Genomic DNA, 22437 nt, shown 5'->3' with positions numbered 1-22437 from the left:
TTTCTGCCGCACTAACGTAAACACTATCTTTGAACAGCGCATGCGCATGCTCCAGCAATGTTGTGACTAATTATAACAAAAGCAGATTTCTGTGTAATTAAAATGCACCCACGTCACCTAACCACTGCCCACGTTCTGCTTCCTGACATGAGAGCGTAAGTCTATTAACGCCCCTTTACTTGATGAAACCGTGATTGGTGTTTCCGCCGGTTGGTGGACTTCCTAAACCCTCTTTGGGAATTTTGTGTTAGGAATACTGTACAGCACACGTAGGCTGTCCCGGAACGGAGGAGCAGTAACAACAGTACACCGACATGCTTTGCCACATAATTCGTCCTGATTCTGTCGTAATGGAGGTTGAGGTGGATCCCAAAGCAGTCGGAGAGGACTGTCTCAGTAAGGTACAGAGCTACAAGTTCGTGGTCCTGATACATATATGTTTTTCTTTCTACAGTCGGATGTTTTAGCAACAGAGCCTAAAAACTTTGTAGATGATGGACACGTAGCCCGCAGTCACCTACTGACATGCTTATTTACTCATGCATTAGCGTGGTTCCGTCACCATGGACAAGCAAGGAGAGGCTGGCATCATGTAATGCAGGGTTAGCACAGAGAACTGATAAGTACCAACTGGCAACGGCAGCATTACAATACACGAGTTTTAAAACGACCTGTTTATTTCTATATCTGTTAAAATAGCATCTGTTTAAAATTTCGGCGAATGTAAACTTTATTTATTTTCAAAATTTTTGCAAACGTTGTACTCATGCATATGGTCATTTGCAGATGGCCATTAACAACAACAACAACAACAATAATAATAATAATGACAACGTCGCTCAATTTGTATATTTTATTTATTCAGGTGTGTCAGAGACTGGGAATAATTGAAGCAGACTATTTTGGACTTCAGTTCAATGGCAGTAAAGGAGAGAGTTTATGGCTGAATTTAAGAAACAGAATCTCTCATCAAGTGGACTGTGGTTGTCCTTGGCGACTGAAGCTGCTTGTGAAGTTCTTTGTGGAGCCCCACCTTATACTGCAAGAACAAACGAGGTAGCATCCAGTTTACCTGGACACTTACATGAATAGGCCATTTCTTGTACCTACTAAAGCATATTGGTATACAAGTACATTAGTACGTTCTGGCTTTAATTCAGGGTTGTCTTAGGCATCCTGCTTTAGGCAGCATAGCTCAATAGATTGATAGATCGGTGGATTGTTTGATTTCTGTTTTGGAACTGAAGATCTTTTGTGTGTTAGAGGCCAATGATGATCACTACACTACAGAAACAACATGTCCCTGCTCTTAGAGGGAAACACACACACCAGTACTAAGTTCACAGGAGTAAGTTCACAAAAGAGTTAATCAGAGAATGTCAAATTCTCGTTAATGTAATCACAAGGTAATCAAATCTGAGGCCTCTCTGAGGGGACCCCACTTCCAGGACCGAATGCGGGCCACTTGGGTTATCTGCACACTGCTGAATCCTGGGGTCTTTGGAAGCTTTCGCAGTCAGTTGGTCAGTCATTAGCGACTGATCATAGTTATATTTGATCAGTACAAATGGTTCAGGTTAAAATGTCCAACTAAGCCCAAAGCAAAGTCAAGTTAGACCTAGCATGATATTAAGTACTAGCAAAATACTAATACAATCAAGCAGCAATTTTAGCACATACAAAGGTGCCCTGTGGTAGGTGGCTCAAGACCCGATATGCCAAGCAAAAGTTAGGCCCTGCGTAAAAAAAACTGTGCACAACAATCTACAGAGAAATTTACAAATCTTATTTTCCTGAAATTTAATATAGAGGCTCGTCCCAGTGGCCTTTTCTTTGACCATAGAAGGTTATTCATTTGAGATTTTGGTTATTCATTTGCTGTTTCTCTGAAGACACTTCTTCCTGATGCATGTCAAGGAGGAACTTGTGCGTGGGAGCTTGCGACTAGACTCGGAGCAAGAGGTAGAACTGTGCGCCCTGCTAGCACAGGCAGAGTATGGGGACTACAACCAGAACACAGCCGAATACTTCTACACACGGATCTACGGCCAGCAACCCAGCCCGGCCACCATGAACAGGTAAGCCCTGCTCATTCAGAACACACCACCAAGCAGAATACACACCTGAGCAGAAGAGAAGACTGAACAATATTTTGAGGATTGGACATTGTTACAGAATAAAACATGACGGAAAAAGCATCTAAGTTTTTAGCTCATTTCATGCTATTCACTTGGTCAAAATAAGACCCCATGACCCCACAGTTCTAATGTACTTAACTACGGAAAAGCTCCTAAAGAGACCCAGATGTAGTTTATCGGACCAAAGTGTGTAAGTTGGTGTGTGTTTGTGTGTGTTTGTGTGTGTGTGTGTGTGTATACCTGTGCCATGGCTGCTTTGGCAGCATCACTGAGAGGCATAAAGAGCTCCGTGGTATAAGCCAGGCCTCAGCAGAGTATCGGGCCCTGCAGCTGGTCTCCTCGCTTGAGAACTATGGTGTGGAATGACATTGGGCCTGGGACACCCAGGGGCACATGGTGACCATAGGGGTCGGACCAGAGGGCCTGTTCATCTGCAAAGAGGACTTCATGCCTTCCGAGAGGTAAAGATGGAAGGAAACAGAAGATCAGCAGTGTGCAGTGGCCACTTACAGAGACCCGCTGCCTTGTGCTGTCTGGTCTATGGGAAATTTACCCATTTTTGTTTGTTACAGAATTATGTATTCAGCGATTCAAATGGCCACACAGTCTCGGAAGAATGTGTATGTGACCATCACCAAGGAGAGTGGAGATGCCCTTGTCCTCATTTTTAAATTTATCACCACAGGAGCTGCTGTTGGACTGTTGGACTGTGCCATTACTGAAATACATGTGTTCTACAGGTGAACAGACATATCACATAGAATTCTTGTATTGTTCATGGTATTTAGCTGACACTTTTATCCAAAGCAACTTACAATTATGACGGAATACAACGGAGGTTTAAGGGTCTTGCAACAGTGACAGCAGTGGCAGTGGAGGGGCTTGAACTGGCAACTTTCTGATTAAAAGTCAAGTACTTTATCCACTGATCTAGGCAACGCGTACGTCTTCCACGTCTGCCGCACATCCAGGGAGGTGCACGACCGCACCCGGCGTGCCCTTTTCAGTGCAGGACCTGGTGCGGCAGGACGTGGGGGCTCGGGGGTCAGCCCGGCGAGACGTGCGAGGGAGGAGGAAGATGAAGACGAATCCACGTGCAAGAGCTGCAGTAAGACCCACCTTCTGCACGAGAAGCTCCAGAGCCTGCAGGAAGCTCTGACCTGTGCCCTGTGCTGCGAGGTGGAGCTCAACTCCGCCTTCTATCCCTGTGGCCACGCCGCCTGCTGCTACAACTGTGCCGCCCAGCTTCAGGTGAGTGGAGCCGGAGATTAATGCTTCTCCAGACACAACCCCCTCCCCGCTCTGATACGTCTTACCGCTAACTAATATTTGAGCTGTGAACTTTTGTACTCTCTATACATCAACAGTGCAAAGGTAATCCTTTTATTTAAGGCTGGCGTTTCCTTATTCATTGATGCACTGGTATTAAAAGCATGTGGTTGAAGATGGATCGAACAGATTCCATCTTGCTGCCATTAAAATCAAAGGCTGAGAGTGTAGCAGAGAACTAACCAACTCTGCAGCACTGTAGCCCCAGTGTCATGTAATACTAGAATATAGCCATTAGTGCTCCAGTGATCGAAGAGGTTATTCATTGAGAGAAAGCACACTATAACGTTGGCATAACTGGTGGTTACCCCACATATGCTCACAATGTGTGGTATAAGCCTTTATTGGGGATCAACCAGAGGTCAACCTCATTATCAATCAACCCAGTTAGCAGACGTGCACGAGGTAAAGCTTGATTTTCTCTGCTGCCATAATGTAGCACAGCTATTTTGGACGCACTGTCTCATCGCGCTGGAATTAGAGTCGGGGTAGATGAGTCGAGCTCTTGCCTCTGACGCTTGCCAATCGTGTGTAAGCACGGGCGTTTTCTGGATGACCCTGACATCCGTGCCGTCGTCTTTCCTCAGTGGTGCCCAGTGTGCCGCTCCGGAGACGAGAACGTCCGGCGTATCTACTTGCCCACATGTGCCAGTCTGCTGGGTCTCACGGAGCCACGGGGAAAAGCCAACACCGCACCTGGACGTCCCCGGGGGTCACAGAGCTTGGCAGAGAAAAGCGTGGCCCGCATGTCTGTGGCGAGTTCCTAAACACAGCCAACACAGACTACTGAGGCGGCTGGCCAGAACCTCACTGGAAAGGGCGCCAGTATTCTGCGACTGCATGTTTCTCATTACGGATCTGGCTGGGGAACCACCCCATTGGAAAGCTCTGGAACCACACCAGATCAGTGATAATAGGACAGAATATGCCATTGCATCCTTGAGGCTATATTTAAATTTACATTTATCTTATTATTATTATTTATCTTATTATCAAGAGCAACTTAGAAAAGTGCTTTTAGTTGTTTACACAAAGTACCCTCACGTAGCAGAAATAGGTTAGAGTCCAGAAATACCCTTAACCGAGACACTGGCAGAACCCAGTGGTCAGTGCTGAAAGTTAGAATGGGAGATACAGTACAATCCTACAGCATACAACACAGTTCGAGAGCAACTGTTAAAAGTGGCAGATTAGGTTTAATTAAAGTGCTTTTCAAAGAGATGAGACTTCAGTCTATATGCATCTATAAAACAGACCTCGCATGTTGTAATTAATGCACTCTATTCTCAATTTAAATATGTTTCCTATTTATTTCTGTTTTGCATAGAAGTATTCACTCTAAAGGTATCACATACCTTTTTTTTGCACTAGTGGAAAGACACAAGATGACAGTGAACACCCCAGCACTCCATGTTAAACATCCATGTTACCACAGGTTTTCAGTATCTCCTGGCTTGTATTTTTAATGCTGTAGTCTTTAACCAAATGTGGGTTAAGTAGCATTCTGAGGAGTTTTAGTGTGTTTGTTTGTGGTACTTTGTAGACATATTATATGGCACTTTTATTCTGACATAATACTGTCCCTTAAGATAAGTCCGCTGTTCCATGAAAGTTGTGCTAAATCACTTATTGGATGTTTCCTTTCCTTTGAAATGTCCTTGCTGCAGTGTTTGATTCTGTCATAATTTCATTTATGTTATAGTGAGCAGTGTTCTCACACTATTAAGAAGACTCATTTTGTCTTTATTTTTGGTGACAGTGACGATAACATTTTGAACATAGCTTTTGTTTCCGTCTTCAGTTGACTACTACTTCATGACATTCTGTATAAGAATAGTTCTGCTGTGCATGGCCTCCCTTATAGTATATAAAATATTTGACAATTTTGACATTTATTCACTCCTATTGATTAATTGTTCCTTTCTATCCCTTATATATCTTAACACCTTCTTTTGCAGTATTTGTGCCAAAAGTTCAGCGTTACATAGTGTACTTTTATATATGTACAGTTGTTGAAGGTGATCTATCTGAAACCATGTGCACTGCATTTAATCCCTGGAATCTTCTCCCTGGATCTGCATAGTTCAGGTAGAGCATAGTGCATTCAAATTATGTTCAAGACAATTAAAAATTCAAAAAATAAAAAAATAGAAATTTAAACCACACCAAGAGGTAAATATGTTAAGTATACTTAACTAAAGCAACACAACGAATACTTTGTAAAATATTATGCAAGTGTGGTTATTTTCTAGCACTGGCAATAAGTAGACGAGTTGTCACTTTGGATATATTTTTAAATGTGGAATATACACGCGCAGCATGCGTCCGCGTGCCCCTGTACACTGTGTGCTTCTGTTGAAGAGTTGAGGAGCGCCAGAGTGGGAACAGTACCACGTCTCAGCCTTTATGTTACTATACCTGTAACCGGGATGCGGAGCGTTGTACCACGCAGGGTCTCAGCACTCGTGCTTCAGGGATTACGTAACCGAGAGAGAGGGGGGGGGGGGGGTGTTATATAAGAGCACGCTGCAAGGTCGGCGTCTCGGGAAGCCCAGTTGTTTTCTTGCGCCATGTGAGGTCGTTTTCGTCCTTTCTAGGTGTTCCCACCTAGACAGGTAAGCAGGAAATGGGTCAGTGCATGCGAGTGTGTGTTTTTTTTCTGCACATATATACACACACACACACACACACACGCGTGCGCGCGGTCAGCTACGTATTTAATCCCGCGTGTTGGAGCCGAAAAAGGCCGCATCGCAGGGGCCTCGCTCTCGTGTTTCCCCCCAGCACGTTCCAGTTCAGATCATCGGCTGAATACCAACAGACTGCTGCAGGTAAGATCAGGTAAAGAGTGCTTTTTACTGCAAGCCATCAGTGTCCAGATTCTATGTGACACTGACATTCTTAGTTGAATTTAAAAATATTTGTAGTTATTTTGATCTTTCTGCCGAAATGGTAGCAGTATTGAACTTTAAGATTAGAATAACAATGGCATTCTATGTCCCATATCTAATTTTATACGGTCATGCAGATCACATCTTTTTTGCACTCAATTGTCAAACTGCTGTTACTTGAGCTTCAATAACTTGTGCGCCCTCCTGTGGCCTCCTAGTGTAAACAGCTAAAACCATATTATTTGTAAAATACACAATAATAACAGTAGTAGTAGCAGCAGTGAAAGTAATAGTAAAATAGTAGTAAAAATGGCAAGAAACAAAGGCACTAAAATTTGCACCGAATTTTATTAGCGTATACAGAGACAATAAATGTGTACTGTACAACAAATTATTTCTAAATTGGACAGTTTTTAAAAGCTGAGTCCAACATTTCATGTAAATCAAATAATATTCTATCTATAAAAATCTTCAAGCACCGCCAAACAAAATAGACCACTGACTCCACGGAACAGTCTTGGATGCATTGTTCACATAAATACGTCACAATAACAATATCTGAGGTTTCATTCTGCCTTATTTGCTTGTGTTGGTGTTTATGCAAAATGAAAAGTTCAAAAGAAAAAACAAAATTATTTTACACAGGTACAACTACTCACAAATAGTAACATTATGATACAGTAATTACATTACAGAAAAAAGAAATACTCATTTTGTGTTTGTTTGTTTTTCCATCTGGATAAAGGACCACTCTGGTGTTTGAGGTTTTATTAGGTAAGCTAAGAGATCCGCCCTCAGCACTCTCATCAACAGTTGTATTCAAAATCCCACAAGACTGTTAATAAAATCAATTACTAGAAAGATATTAAAGTCTGTTAGTGGAGGTTTTGTCCAGCAAGTGGCGCTATAACTGTGTGAGCCAAAGAACACTGCTCCCCCTCCCCCAAGCTCCAGTTCTTGCTAACCACTTGTACGTGTAATCTGAGTAGAGCAGTCCGGAGCGCAGACGTCCAGTGACCTTCCTTCCCCCTTAAGTGTGGCGTGGTGCTATTGCTTGAGGCTCTTCCTGGTCATGGAGCGCTGAGGCATGCATATATAACTGAATCCAAGTGAAATGCGCCTGGTTTTCCAGCCGTGGAACTACGACAAGGTGCTTATACGTTTTCCATGTTGAACATACAAACTAACACACAGCACATGAGGCCTACTGAGCCCAGCAAATGCGACAGTGAACGCTTGGAGCAAGGATAACCGTGTAAACATGGTAGCAGTCATGCAGTTCAGAGTGAAAAACAGACATTATGCTGGGCCCAAAATAAATGACAACACATTGGGATCTGTAATTTTGGATGGGTATTATGCATATGATAAAAGAAACAGTCATTTGGCCAGTGTCCTATCCTGAGCCTAAAGTCTGTCTTTTTGCACTGGAAAATCAAATAGAAATCCCTTGTTTAGAAGCCTGACTGAACTTAAAGGAGCAATAAGTTACCTTTCCAATCATTCTTCTTCACATTATGAAACAGGCATTATACTGACACCTAGTGGCCTGGATGTTTTGGAGAGACTGTACTAAAATCTCTCTTAAACATGGCCACCTCCATGTGGGGAACCTGCACTATGGAGCATAAACTGGTTAATTTGAGGACTACAAAGCAATTTGATTCTTAATCTCATGTGAGCTGCACTTTACAGGGAATATTATTAAATATTGTTTGCTACTTTTTGCTGGTAAAAATACTTATTGCTCCCTTAAGTAGGTCACTATATATCCTTTTCACTTTTTTTTTTTTTTAAATAAAAACCAAATGTTTATTTAAAATGAAATCCCTCTGGGCAACCAATGATTATGTCTACACTGACAGAATGCCATTAGTTAACATGACGCAACATGAACTCAATGTTGAAAACAGTAGTTGAAAGCTACTTTTGTGGTGCTCTTGAATTTGCAAAACACATTTATATACACTTCATTTTCAAGGCATCATTTGCATGCTTTAAAAATAATGATTCAACCCAATAATGAAACTAAATAGCAGATTTTAAGCAAATCAAATAATTGGAAAGCTGTGATTTTACATGGCTTAGGGTGTTATGAACTGCTAAGTTGCCCAGTGATTTATAGCTGGACTAATTGATATTTAAAACATATCAACAGTTTAACAAACATCTACAGTAGTTAACTGAGAGCAAAATATTGTCACTGAAGTTCCCCAGACAACAGTCTACACATCGAAATTTAGTACAACTAAAAGAAAATTCATACTGTACATTTACCAGAAATGACAAGTGACACACGAGACTAGAATCAGACTTCTATACAGATGGCTTCTGTTCTAATGTCATAGCACCAAGCTCTTTACTGATAACATCAAATAAAACAGTTAAGTTGCATCACCTTAATGTGTGTATGTAATGCTAGTTTTTTACACTGTTCTGAACCATGGACTGAACATTCTTCTTTCACACTTCTTCACTACCTCACAATCTCTGTGCTGACTCTATTCATCCCTTTCTCCTGTGCATCTCTGTCTCTCTCTCTCACACACACACACACACACACACTGCTGAAAGTGCGTAAAATCTACCCTAAACAGCTGAATGTGCAATCATGCATTACTTCTGCAACATGAGATTTAACATCATTTCTTCTAGACATTCGTATTCTTCTCTAGATCGTAATATGAACGACAAGGTTTGGCTGAAAGATGTCGACTAAAACAAGGAACATTCACACTTATGAGTATATTTAGACATTTTGGTCATCTAAAAAAATGGAAATGCAAGGTTTATTCAGACACTCTTACAAGGATATCCAAACTCAATCATAAGTGGTAAGAACACAAAAAGCAGATATATCTCAAAGGCAAAAAAAACAACTAATAACAAAATAACACATACATTCCACAATCCTACTTTAGTATTTCTACTTGTGCAAATAGCAAAATTCTTTTTACTGGTATACAAAGTATAGCTTTGTCATCATAGTAGCATTCTTATTTATTAGACAGCCAGAGAAGTTGTGTGTGTTATGTTGTGACTGCATGTCACAATATGCATCCCAACAATGGCATAATGAGCCACTGTTTACTGAAAATAAAATCTGAGGTTTTCCTGTCAAAAGCCTGTGTTGAACATTTTGGTAAACGTCTGCTTGACCCACTGAGCAGTGCACTATAAAAGAAGTCTAAGGGGGGGAAAAAAATCACAGGGGTTATTATTTTCTGTGAATTATGAGCCTGACTCATTTGTTCCTTTAAAATATTAACAGCTTCCTGATGTTTTGGCAGAACTTTGTTGCGCTGACATTTTGAGCTTGTCTGCCATTATACCACTTCTGTAGTCGCTACTGGGTCTCATAAACCTTCACTGACAAGACAACCAAAACAAGAGCAACAAAAAACACAACAACCTCCCCAAATAAAACCCTCAAAAACAAAACAAAATAAATGGATTTTGTTTTTTTTGGGGGGGGGGGGGGCCAATGTACTGAAAAGGTCTACATTAACCCCGTGGGACAGCCGTTATATACATAAGGTGTATAAATCATCCAATAGTTTAAACTATACAAGACTTTTATTACGATGAGAATGCTTTTACAGGTCACTAGGTTGTGGTTCCATTTGTTGCAGCTGGATTTCAAACATCCTGAAGTCACATAAGCAATGGAATAAAATGATTACATTGAATTTGTGATGGGGCCGAGATTGCCTGACATTATTTAAAACTCTACATTGTGCAAATGTCTGTTGCTTAGGCAACATATCAGAGGTGAGGGTGTTAACTATCTACTGCCTTCTATAAAGTGCTCATATTCAAGGGCTAAGCATATCCTCTATATAAATATGAACATGGACATGTTTCTGAATATGTTTTACATAGGCCACAGATCCTACTGGGCTATCGGAAACAGCCTTGTGTCATACATGAGGTATATGAATCATCTTAATATTGCATATCAGGAGGACACTGACTGAATTGCAAGATACTGGAAAATGTGTTATCCAACATTCAATCTGATATTTATGTCATGTCTCAACAAATGGGCACGGACTGATAAAAAAATATTCATGATTACTGGAACATCTGTTCATTTGAGCATTATTTCTAGCTTGCATTAAAATAACTGGACATATTCCCTGTACCCTGGTTTGTGGGAGGGTTAACTACAGGCTAAATGCTGCTCTAGCCTTACTAATTCAACTATGCTGGGTTATCAAAACTCATCTGAAAATAAATTATTTAAAATCTCAAACAGGAATGATGGTCAATACTTGCCAAAGGGTCATTCAGGACATGATTACCTCAGTTGTTTCATGTCTTTTTAAGCATATTATATTTTAATAATAATAATAATAATAATAATAGTAGTAGTAGTTTAGCTTTAAAACACTGTATATGGGCCAAATTTGTCACAGAACGTATTTTTCCTCTATCTCTTCCTCCAATCCTCTGGTCCATATGTGTTCAAGTCACTGATTATGACTGAAAGACAGTGATGTCTCATTTCACATGACAGTGTGTGTGTGCTTAAAATTGATAAGGGCAGAATTATATATATATAAAAAAAAGCAAACAAACCGGCCCCCCTCAATAGGTATGCCTCAAGCCAGTCAAAAAGTATAGGTCTCCAAGTCTCGTTACAAAAACCACATACCAAGTCACACAAATTTAGCTAATGTAACAAAAACGCTATAATGAGAAGGGTAGTACATTTCACAAAAATAAATCCTGTCATTCTTGCCCTGCTATGTTTTTGGGTACACGTCTGTGGTAAAGACCTTTCTCTGTGACTGGGCAGGAGACAGCCTTTTTGTTTATCCAGTGAAAACAAAAAATCTTTTCCAACTGTTGTTGTTGCCAGCCAACGCCACTACTATAGAAGGAATTATTTCATAGTATGAATAAAAGATTGAACCACATTGACGCACTGTTGCCTGGGGAGACTGTCCAGTTCTCCATGTCAAGTGACGGGACTCTTTAGGGAGACACAGTGGGGCTCAGGAGCCCATACTGGACCTTCCCTCTATGCTGATTTTCACCTCCTGGGAGAGGAAGGACATTTTGGGCAAAGTCTCAGGGAGAATGCCCTCCGAAGATCTCCCCATCTCTCCTCTCTCTGGGGCTGACCACCTCCTCTTGCGGCCTCCGGCATTCCGTGGCTGCCCCTCCCCCTCCTTTGAGAGGCCGACGCCCCTCGCAGAGCTGAGACCCTCGAGCCCGATACCTTCACGATTCTGTTCTCCTCCTGCTCTTCCGTTGCCTCCATACCCCTCGTCCTTCCTCCAAGCTGGCCCTTCCACGACCTGGCCATTGGTCTTGGCTGTCTTCACGTGATTGGTGTTGTGGGTCAGGACTGAGCCAAAGGGCTGGTCTTTCCTCAGCACGCCGTTCCTCAGGCTCTTCAGAGTGAGGGAGATGCAGACGTCTCCCACGGAGAGCCTGGCGCAGGACAGGGCCAGTAACTGGGTTGTGCGGTGTGGACAGCAGGATGACCAACCCTGACCAAACACGAAGAACGGGTACTCCACCAGGACTTCCACACACACCTGCCAAGAAGACGACCACAAACATGGCTCTCCATGAGTCAAAAGGTCAAATGCAGCTTCAGTTAATAAAACCCTTTTTTCTGCCAAGATGGGCATGTCATGAAAAGGTGTACTTCCTTTTTAGATTATATTTAGTTAGTAAAATGTTAACTACTTTGCTAGTTTTACTGATGAAACAACATTTGAGGAATGTTAGAAAATGTTTAAAAATTTTATATATTTTTTTTTACATAAGTTGAGGGTGTCCAGAGTTTGTAAACTTTGTCACATCAAGATTATATTGCTAAAGGTAAATTTAAAAAAAAGATTTCTCAGAATAATAACCAATGGTCATGTCAGGATCACAACTTAATCATTTCATTATATTTGCACAGTCTTGAGTTTTGTTTGAACTAAAAAAAAATAATAATTATTTAGCTGGCAAGATATAATGTGATAACGTAGCTTATTTATTATTTGAAAAGGCAAAAATGACTATAGATTGGTAATTATAATGGCTTTGTAATTGGTCTTTTGTTGCCCCAAATACTTTAGTTGGCCTAATAGATATATAATCAATATTTCAGTGTATCAGTGAGTACAAGCCAGTCGAGTAGCTGTGTCATGTCATTGTACAGTAATGTACACAGTAACATATGGTCCACATGGTTCCAGAGGATCAGTGAAAGTGTAAGGTATGGGCCAAAACTAGGACTGGCTGTTTTTATCAAAATTTTAAAAAGCATCAGTCAATTATTTGATTATGTTGGAACACAATGTCAAAAAACTACAGACTCATGACTGACCTGTGTTTTGTGCTCCCCGACTGAGAACTGTATGATCACTGCATCGGGCGTTCTGCTGGAGTCTATCCGCTCGACTGTGCTGGAGTCGATTTTCAGCTCTCCGCTCAAATCAGCACTCTGCAGAAAGTCCTCTGCCCTCAGATCCTCCACCCGCTTCAGCTCCCCGTCCGCCAGCTGGATGATGGAGCCCTTCATGAAGTAGGGTGGCAGGGCAGAAGATGGAGACAGGGGCGTGCTCTGAGGGCTCACGGGGGCCGGGGTGAGCGCAGGCGTTGGGGATGGCACAAGGCTGCCTGAGAGGACAGGTAGCTGCACCTGGTTGGAACTCTGCACTGCAGCTGTTGCGTAATGTCCCTCGGACGCTGTGGCCTCTTTATCGTTAGGGGCAACAGAGGCCGCAACAGCGGACGTTGCCGTGGTGATGTAGGCCTGAGGCAGACCTGTGGCTACGGCTGGTATGTTGGAGGGGGTTATGGTGGAGATGGAGCAGCGCGTAACTTCTGGGTCAGCAGAAGACGTGTTGATGCTGCCAGCACTCACAGGGATAAGGAGGGAGGGGTTGCTTGAGATCACTAAATGCTGTGGAAGGTTGCTATGGTAACTGGCCATCACCTGCTGGGGCCCCCCAGATGCACTGGTGATGTACCCGATAATGGGCAGCTGTGCAGCTGAGTAGAGGCCTGTGGAAAGGTCCTGGGTGGGTGCACACGGGGACGTCTGCAGTAGGGCATGAGAGGACAGAGTTGGGGCTAGAGGTGCCGCCAAGCCGTCTGCTGATGATAGAGTAAGGGAGGAAACCCTGGAGACTGGTTTCCCCACAGAGAGTCCTGTTCTTTCTACACGAGCCAGAGATGACTGATCTTTATCCAGGGCGCTCTGAAGCTCAGTGCTATTACTGGCCACCAGGTGGCTGCCTGACAATAGCATGAGTGATGTCTGAAGTCCTGCACCATCGTGAGTGGCGTAGTCGGCAGGGAGCAAGACCTGAGTTTGTGCCTGGAGGCCCAGGTTCTGGTTCTGCCTTTGACTGTCATCGCTCTCTAGTTTGTTAGAGGAATCCTTGGCCACGCCGGCACCGTGTTTGACCACCGCGACCTCTCCCAGAGCACCGTTCTGCAAATCTCTGCTTTGGGAGTCAGGGTGTTTGGTGATGAGTCCATCAGCATAATGCACAAGCACCTGGGAAGGGGCAAGAGCCAGGCCATGAGAGGCAAGAACAGCCGAATGGGGGTGAAGTTGAAGGGGTACTTGAGTAGAGGGGGATGTAACCGTCAAGCCAACAGGGGCACCCTCTACCTGAATGCACTGACTGGTGGTATGAGCTACACTCGGCAAGGAGGACATCATGTGTTGCTTCTGTGGGTTTCCATTAGGAGATTGTGGGATGACAGCCGTGGTGGCATACAGCTCCTGTGTGCTTCTGCACGACTGGGTTGGACTTGCTGCTGCTGCTGGCACTATTTGGGAGGAGATGTAGCCTGTGTATGGTCCAATGATTTGGATGTTAGGTGGCAGCTGGGCGTGCTGGATTGGTCCCGCTGCTTGAGGGAGGCTGGAGGAGAGGACGGCAGGATTGGCTGTTATCGTGGCGGTCCCGCGTAGGTTTCCTTTGGGCACAGCGCTCACATAAGCCGACGGAGAGCTGCTGCAGGCCGAAGTGGACGGCAGGTACTCCGCCGCCACGGCCAGGGCCTTGGCTGACGGGCAAGGGCCGTCAGGCTCGGAAGTGCTGTTCCGCGACGGAGTGCGGTTCGGAACGCTGGCCATGCTGGCCATGGTGGCCACACTGGCCAACCACGCCAGGTTCTCCCCACTCTGGCTCTCGCTCACAGTTGACGCTACCAGCACTTGCCGCTCCTCCAGTGCCAGGATCTCCCGCTTCTTGGGAGGCAGGCACTCATTGCTGCGCTCCTGGTTGGACTTCATGGTCTTCAGGCTCCTCCGCTTCTCTGTGCTGGTTTTGATTGGAAATCAAATGCAAGAGTGCAACTCCAATGTTGGGAAGCCCATCGTTTCACAGTTTGTCTTTTATGTGCCGTTTTAAATTTTGCCTCTCTGTTTCGTCTTAGGGTACCAAGGAGATTAGTTGTTGAAGCAGAAAGTTGTTCTGGCAGTCACTAGATACTTCATGTGGAATCATCTCACACTTCTTGCCAGGTGGTTTTACTTCTAGCTATCTGAAAAAAAAAAAACAACCCCACAAAATCATTCATAATAATTTGCTTGGTATCTGGTGTCTACATAGACAATCTGTGTATATACACTAATGTACCTTTGTGTGTGTGTGTGTGTGTGTGTGTGTGTGTGTGTGTGTGTGTGTGTGAAAATGCAAGATGAAAAAAAGATTACATTAAACTGCTGAAAAGCTGGGCCTCAACTCTCCTTATCTCTGAACCTGACGACCTCCTTCCCACACTGCCGTACCTCCAGTGACACTGGGGCACCACGACTCCAAACAGTGTTACTCACTTTGCCTCAGAAAGAGATAAATACTGGAGGAGAAAGGCACAGTAAAGCTGCGATCACTGTCCCACACTCCTAGATCACACAAGTGTTGCGCTCCACTGCATGTAGAATAGGCCTTAGAACAGCGTGGCACATCCGGCTCGGAAAAATGCTGGCGTGAACTGTAACTACATACAGATTAAAGTGTGTACCTGCATGCAGAAATCAATGTTTTTACAATTATGCATGCATCGCGGTGATACAGCTAAGCAGATGTCACTATTATCAGTGTAATCCAGCACACAACAGAGACATGCATTTTATCACCATGACTCCAAGGAAGAATCGACACTGCGCCTCCGTATATAACATGTTGCAATGTTAGCATACAAAGACACAACATATGATGAGATATGTTCATTTAAAAATGCGCCAACGCAAACCCAGTACACACCTACACACTTTTATAAACGGAAGTCTACAAGTCACATTTGCATCACACAGCCTTTTCTCTGGAATGCCCACACAGACCCTGGTCATTGTTTCGGTTTGAGCTAACTGTCCGAGTCTGTTTAACAGACACACTTCAGGGACTCCAAGTGTAGCTTAGCCGTGAGAATGAAGTTGTATAAAAAACTACATTTCCCATATTCCTAGGCACGTATTCCTTTCTTCCTGTGTGCCAGTACTAGGCCATGCTAGTATCACAAGTCAGTTGTGGCACTGGTGTTCATTTCGGTTTCAATGATATGTGGATTTTCCCAGATCTATTGCTCATGTCAAGTACAGATGGTTTGTCAACTGCGGCGACTCCACCCACCTTTCAATCTCTCTCATACACACAAACACACACACGCACACACATATGTACGCTGCAGTATCACTTCTACTCTGAATAAATCGGCCATCACACACAGCTGCCCTGTTGCAGATAGCTGACCAAGGCCCCCAGCATAACTTCCCCAACTCACGCACACACACACACACACACACACACACACACACACACACACACACAAATGCCTGCTTCTTTGAATGACCCAAACACACAGCTAGACATGTTGAAACAAGGCTTTAAAGAACACAAGCCAAAGCACAGGCTTAATGACACAAAACGAACAAAAATACTCCACTATGACTAATTTACCTTCACCTTAACATGTAATAAACACAAAAAAAAGCCCTGCTATGCATTTGCCATTTAGATTCAACTATGTACTGATAATTACTGTGTACGTTCTTTTTGTGTTACATACATCGATTCACGAAAGCTAATAACATTGCAATCAAAGGGACCTAAAACATGATGTCATCTCAGAGATGTATGAAGAGACAGACTGGATTCAAGCACTTGCAGTGTAAAATCAACCACTATTGATCTAAACAGTGTGTGTTGGGGAAAACTCCCACTTGTTCGTTTTGGTCAAGGAAAAGTGTTACTTTTCTTTTCTTTTTCTTTTTTTTTTTTTTTTTTTTTTTTTTTTTTTTACCACGCACTGCTTTTTAAGAAACTATTCTCTGCGTCTTGCTGCCCTTTCAGTAGGTGCCTGTCACTTTAAGAGGCAGGCTGGGGAGTCCTAAGCTAGACAAGAATCCAAACAGAGCTGTTGCTGCTTTACAATGACTACAGACTGCTATTCTGCACGTTCGTTCGTTCTCTCGCTCTCTCCCCCCCCCCCGCTCTCTCTCTGAGGAAAGCATTACCATGTTCATGCACACACAAACACACTTTTACACACAAACATTCTACACACACAGATGACCTATAGCTGCGTGGCTACATGATTTGCATTTTTCAGTTCTTTAAATGAGTGGAAATGTCATTCTTTCACTCTATAGGGCTAATGTAGTAACGCAGAGCTTCCCGGAGACTGGAGAATAAACAGAAAAGCCCAGCGCCCGAACACATGCGACACCGTAGCGCGTCCGGGTGAGGATGCCTTTGTGAAGAGCCTTACCTCTACAGCGGAGCAAACATGTCTCTCTTGGCACAGTGTGCAAGTGCGAGGCACGCTACCGCTGGTGAGCTGTCCTTTGTCCAGGTTTAGCGCACACGCCAAGTCGCCTCTAAAGACCCCTCGTCACTCGTTCACGTCCATGTCCTGTGCCTGCCCCTCGCTGTCCTCTCCTCCCCTCTGCGGTTGGCCCGGAGGAGTGGGGGGGTAAAGGAAGTCCCCTCGTCTGGGGCTGTCTCACGTGAAGCCCTTACGCGCGCGAGGCACAGCGTATGTTATGCAAGGAGAGCGGACTACCAGCGTTTTCTCACTCACTCTCACTCTCTCACTCACTCCCTCCCTCCCTTCCTCTCCCTTTCTCACTCTACGCACACAGAAACACACACACACATGCTCAGTGCTTTAGTGAATGCAGCTCCTCCTCCCGCAGTCAGGCTAATCAGGTATTCATTCAAAAAACCACACTCCGCTTGGCAGGGAGCCCAGACTACGCTCACACGGAGGGAGGGAGAAGCTAGAAAAGCAAGGAGCCCACTATGCACAGGAGGACATACTCAACACAAAAATACGCACATACATACGCATACGAGAGAAAGAAAACACCATGTAATCCTCCTAAGAGTGTCTTTCAAAGCTTCTCACCAAGCTACAATGGTTGTTCTCTAATTACGGTTTCCTTGGTGGGAAGCTAATTCCCCACTCCCCTCGCCTCCACCCAGCTGCGTATGGGGTTGGGAGTTAGTACACTGGTTAGCACATGTGCATGCTTCTGTCCTGGTGTCACCTCGCCCACACCTGCTCCTGGTAGGAGCTATCTTGTGATTACACCAGACCAGCTGGCATCCAAGGCCTGTTTAGTCCTCAAGTTTTGTCCATGCACACTCACACACACAGACAAAGGCTGAGAAGAAACCAAACTTCAACTCTGTGTAGTCGTGAGTTTGAATGTTTTTAAGGATAATATTTTGTAGAGCTCCAATACTCTAGCAGAGGTCTCACATCAGACTGACCTCACACTCTGAAATGATCATTCAGGGATGTTATTAAACAGTTAAGAAAAGATTATTTTAAAACACACAAAAAAGATAGTTTTAAATGATTTGCCATCAGATTAAGTACATCAAGTCCCCCTTTTGAATCTGTTTCCTGTAGGGCTTTGGTAACACATTTGGTGAGTGATATCGTCTTATCTGGCTCTAATAGTTTGGTAATTTGAGATTTTGATGGTTTTTAATTATTTAATTATTAAACATTTACAAACAATTGTTAATTGCTTAGCTATTTTTTCTTAATGTTGCAGTATAACCCAATAAAATGATTTCAACATCTCTACCTTCTCTGCCTTGTTTGTCTATATGAGTTTATTTTGACATATGAAATAGAATAAAGTGCTGTTTCCACATTATGTACACACACACACACACACACACACAAACACACTCACTCACACATGCACACACATGCACACACACAAAAAAGTACATATGGACTCTGCAAGAGTAACACTGAAAAGCGAATGAAAACACTTCCTCTGACCATTACATCTAAATGGAAATACCCTCGTGTGGACTGTCAAATCAGGCTGTGCAGAAATATGACAAGCCCTTAGCAAAATGTTCTGTCTCTAAAATTAGCTTGGCCCGGTCCCGCCACCCTGACTCGTATTTTCTGATCAGCGCTCCGTACATGTGCAAGCCCAGACGTAGCACGGAAACTTCCTGCCAGAACATCCTGCATTTGAAGGGGAAAAGTTCCCTTAATTTCTCGTAATAGGAGTTTCATAGCTCAGGCATGCCAAACAAAACAAAAGAGACTCACTACTGGCTAATATAAGCAACATTAACAATCAGTCAGTCTAACAGTTTCTTCATTTAACTTCATAGAGATGTGTAAAGTGTGTAAAGATTACAAGTTAGGATAGCCTCTGTACTGAATCACTGTGCATACAGGTAATTACAGCTCTGTTAGTCAAGGTTATTTTCCCTGAATGTGTATACGTGGATTACATGACAAAGGTTTTCCATACAGCTATTTAAAACCTCACTGAAAACCTCTAGGAGTCAAAGTAGCAGTAGTAGCAGCGATGAACTGGAGCCAAACAGAATCGTTGTGCGAGAACTGGTGCTTTCAGCCGATAGGGCTCAGTGCCTAAACCCTACAAAGCCACACTGAGTGACAGCCTTTGATAGCTCTACTCCTCCTAATAGAAGGAGATTTGACCAAGGTTGCTACGTTACTGTGTTTAGAGGCCTTCTGTTGAACCAGGGTCCCTCCTTTTAGCATCTTTCTGTGGCTCTCTCTCACTGCTACTGTCTGCACATCAGGACATTCTACAATTCTTTTTTCAGATTAACCAATCTGATTAAACCAATTTTGGTTTTAAAAATTCAAAATAAACAATGCAATTTATTATGAAACAATATGTATAGTTTACTCAAATTATGCATGGACACTAAATATCGATGGTACACATATGGTCTGATACAGAGCCAGGCTTTATTATTAAAAATATAAATAATTAATAAGAGTTAAATGTGTACCTGTGTGCACTCACAAGTAAACACATAAATGACAAAGAAAAAATCAGATTCATAGAACAAGTTTTAAATCCCCAATGAGTCACATCACATCACTCTAGTCCAATATTAGGTCCTGTTTCATTGCTCAATGTCCCATAGCTTACCTTGATGTCATCAGAAGTGTTTTCCCATAGAAAAGAGAATATCCTCATGTTTATCCTCCTCAGCACCTGTTTTTCACACTCAACTCTCAGACGAGGTGTCTCAACTAGTATTTCAAACTATTCATAAAGACATGTCCCAACTTGTCTGGACATGCATGAAGAAGACAAGGTTCATGCACTGGGATAGGATCCGAGCAGCTGACGTCGTCAGAACATAAGACATAACAAGTGTGTGGTGGGGGGTTGGAGGTTTGGGGGTTCAGATTTAAGGGTTTATGGTTCATTAGATCAACATTTCAAAATATTATACTCACAAATTACAACGGCAACTTCTTTAATGCCAGTCAAAGTATCGACCTGCCAAGAACAATACATATGGCATTCATCATTTAAAATGTGACTACCTAAGTGACTACCTGCAGTTGTAAATTATCAGTTTGGCTTTGTGACTTGATTATTTGGGTGAAGAAACTGAATACTGTTCATAGAACAGGATTAACTGAGTTTATAGTCCTCAGCTTCCAATAGTTCCCACTGTAATATAGCAGAAGAAGTTGTAAGTTAACATATAGGTGGCATGTAGGTTATAATGTTGTTCTTAGAATCCAATTGGTTGTTTAATTTGTTCTTATTTTCTTCAAGCTCCCAGCAGTCCAATAAAGATCACATTCGTTTCATTCTCGAGAAAATGACTCACTTAGCGATAGGTGCCTTTTGGTGCCTGTTTTGGTGCCTTTTCATTTTTGTTTCAAATATTTTACAATATTCTTGAAAAGTAGTAACGTGAAAGCAGCCTATGGCCTTAGTCTGTGATAGGTTTCACTAGAATAGAATGAAATATGAATGCATTTTTATTTAAAAGACCTAAGTTTGTGGTTGTGTATTTATTGTTGCTTAAAGTTTACTTACTTTACATTCAAATTTCCTCAAAGTAAACCTTGACAAGACACAGGTCCTTGTAGTCACAACTCACAGATTTACATCTGTGCAGATCTGGCTGTTGCCTTAAATGGTGTCCTCCCCCTACTGTTAGTTTTGACCCAAGACACACCTTTGGTGCACATTTTAACTTCCTTTTTAAGGACTGCTTTTGTTCCTGTTTGTGCAACACGGCATGTGTTGACCCCATGCTCAAACAAAAAGCAGAGGTCAGAGGTCACTGCATTTATCAACATGATTACTGCAATGCTCTTTTCATAGGTTTGCCTTGCAACACCATCTCTAGATTACAGTATATTCAAAACTCAGTGGCTAGATTACCCACACACACTAAACAAAGTGACTATATCACCCCTATTAAGATACTTCTCTTGACTTTTGAACCTCTGCATAACCATGTTCCTCATTCTGTGTCTTATTATTCAGCCTACCATCCCCAAGTTTTGTCTCGCATCCATGGATGGCAGATGTTTCAGTGCAGTAGTGTCTCAGTTTTAGAATAAACTCCATCTGAGTATCTGTAGCATCTCCATCACTGATGTCAAATCCCAGTTAAAATGTCTTTCTAGATTCTCTTTGTTCTATCTCATTCTGCTGCTGTCATATATATGATTTCTTTCCCAATGTTTGTTTTATAGTCAGTACATATTCCTTGATCTGATCTGTACAGTGACCTTTAGTTTGGGGAGAGTGCTGAATAATAAAAACATTTTTTTTTGATAAACTTGTTTAATATAATATGGTGCATCATGTCAGTGATACTGAGCCCTTATCACCTGATAGAATTCATGTATTTTAACTCATTAGGTGAAACACAGCAGAGGTCATACATTCCTCTGGCATTCATGGTATTTCAAGGTAGAGCTGAAGACAACGGAACATAAAATTGTATGGGAAAAAAAGTCATTAATATATTCCAACAGAGTCTACATAAATATAAGACTAGTAACAGTGCTGTAAGGCGTTATACTTCACGGAAATTAGGGTATTTATTTACACTGACTTTCACAGGCTTTCATTTAACGCTTGTCCAATTGTCCAGTTAAATGTATCCTGGTAATTGTTGTTATGATCACAAAAATGTGCAATAGAAAAAAAAAAAAAAACTGGAAGAAAAACTTAATAGTAGCATCATGTAAATGCTCTGTATAGACCGTCTATCAGTGAAAGCTTAAAGCGTCTGAAGTGTCTGGATTCACGAGACAGATATTACATCAGTCTCCTTTAGAAAATAAGCATTGGTCACTGAGCTCCACAGAAGGTGTGTGCGAGTGAGAACGAGACAGGAAGAAAGAGAGTCCGTTTAATTCAAAAGGAAGTGCTTGCTCGCTGGGTATGTGTGGAGAATATGAACGGACCCTGGTTGCCGAGGTAACATGGGCTGGCCGTAGAGTCTTATGGTACCCATTAAGAAACATGCAATTTTTAAACACACATTTATTTGGGTGTAAGCACGCATCCGAGCACGACTGTGTCTGTGTGAGCATGGCTTGTGTGTGTGTGTGTGTGTGTGTGTGTGCATGAACTCCAGCAGTGCTGTAGCCTGACTCAGTCAAAGAACGTATTGAGCTCACCTGGGGGAGCATGGTTGGGCCAGTAAACCCCAGGGCCAGGTGGTATTGACGAAAAATCTCCCAGAAATTCGTTCACCAAAAATTGCCCTTTAGCACCCTTTACCAAGGACTTGTGAGACAGTACAGATGTTAAACACCTACACCATGTT

The 22437-nt window shown here is 42.7% G+C and overlaps 2 protein-coding genes across 3 annotated transcripts; one reads left to right on the top strand and one right to left on the bottom strand.

Annotated features, from left to right (window-relative positions):
• The first annotated feature begins 2 nt into the window (after positions 1–2).
• mylipb (myosin regulatory light chain interacting protein b) lies at positions 3–5578 on the top strand. Its single transcript, XM_081696573.1, is given in 8 exon segments — positions 3–155; positions 252–401; positions 866–1056; positions 1893–2078; positions 2402–2599; positions 2711–2906; positions 3006–3389; positions 4055–5578. Coding segments are annotated over 7 exon segments (1422 nt in total). The 5' UTR covers positions 3–155; positions 252–314; the 3' UTR covers positions 4235–5578.
• A 1109-nt stretch (positions 5579–6687) lies between these two features.
• atxn1b (ataxin 1b) lies at positions 6688–17753 on the bottom strand. 2 transcript variants are annotated; one of them, XM_027007236.3, is made up of 4 exons: positions 17096–17753; positions 15042–15184; positions 12693–14869; positions 6688–11907 (listed from the first exon to the last, which is right to left on the bottom strand). In XM_027007236.3, the coding sequence occupies exons 3-4, from the start codon at positions 14616–14618 to the stop codon at positions 11359–11361; spliced, it is 2475 nt and encodes an 824-aa protein (XP_026863037.2). In that variant the 5' UTR covers positions 14619–14869; positions 15042–15184; positions 17096–17753; the 3' UTR covers positions 6688–11358. The 2 variants fall into 2 exon arrangements, with proteins under 2 accessions (XP_026863037.2, XP_026863036.2); XM_027007235.3 differs by lacking the exon at positions 15042–15184.
• Between the last annotated feature and the right edge of the window lie 4684 nt (positions 17754–22437).

This window comes from Electrophorus electricus, chromosome 14 (assembly GCF_041902795.1).
Source record: "Electrophorus electricus isolate QZ-2024a chromosome 14, ASM4190279v1, whole genome shotgun sequence".
In the NCBI taxonomy this organism is placed as follows: Eukaryota; Metazoa; Chordata; class Actinopteri; order Gymnotiformes; family Gymnotidae; genus Electrophorus; species Electrophorus electricus.
Note: the sequence above shows the minus strand (reverse complement) of the source record. Positions and strands in the feature narration are given on the sequence as shown.

Coding starts and splice junctions, on each gene's coding strand:
- atxn1b (XM_027007236.3), bottom strand. CDS start 14,618: ATGAAGTCCAACCAGGAGCGCAGCAATGAGTGCCTGCCTCCCAAGAAG. Junction 11,908..12,692: donor TCGGGGAGCACAAAACACAG/GTCAGTCATGAG, acceptor TCTTCTTGGCAG/GTGTGTGTGGAAGTCCTGGT.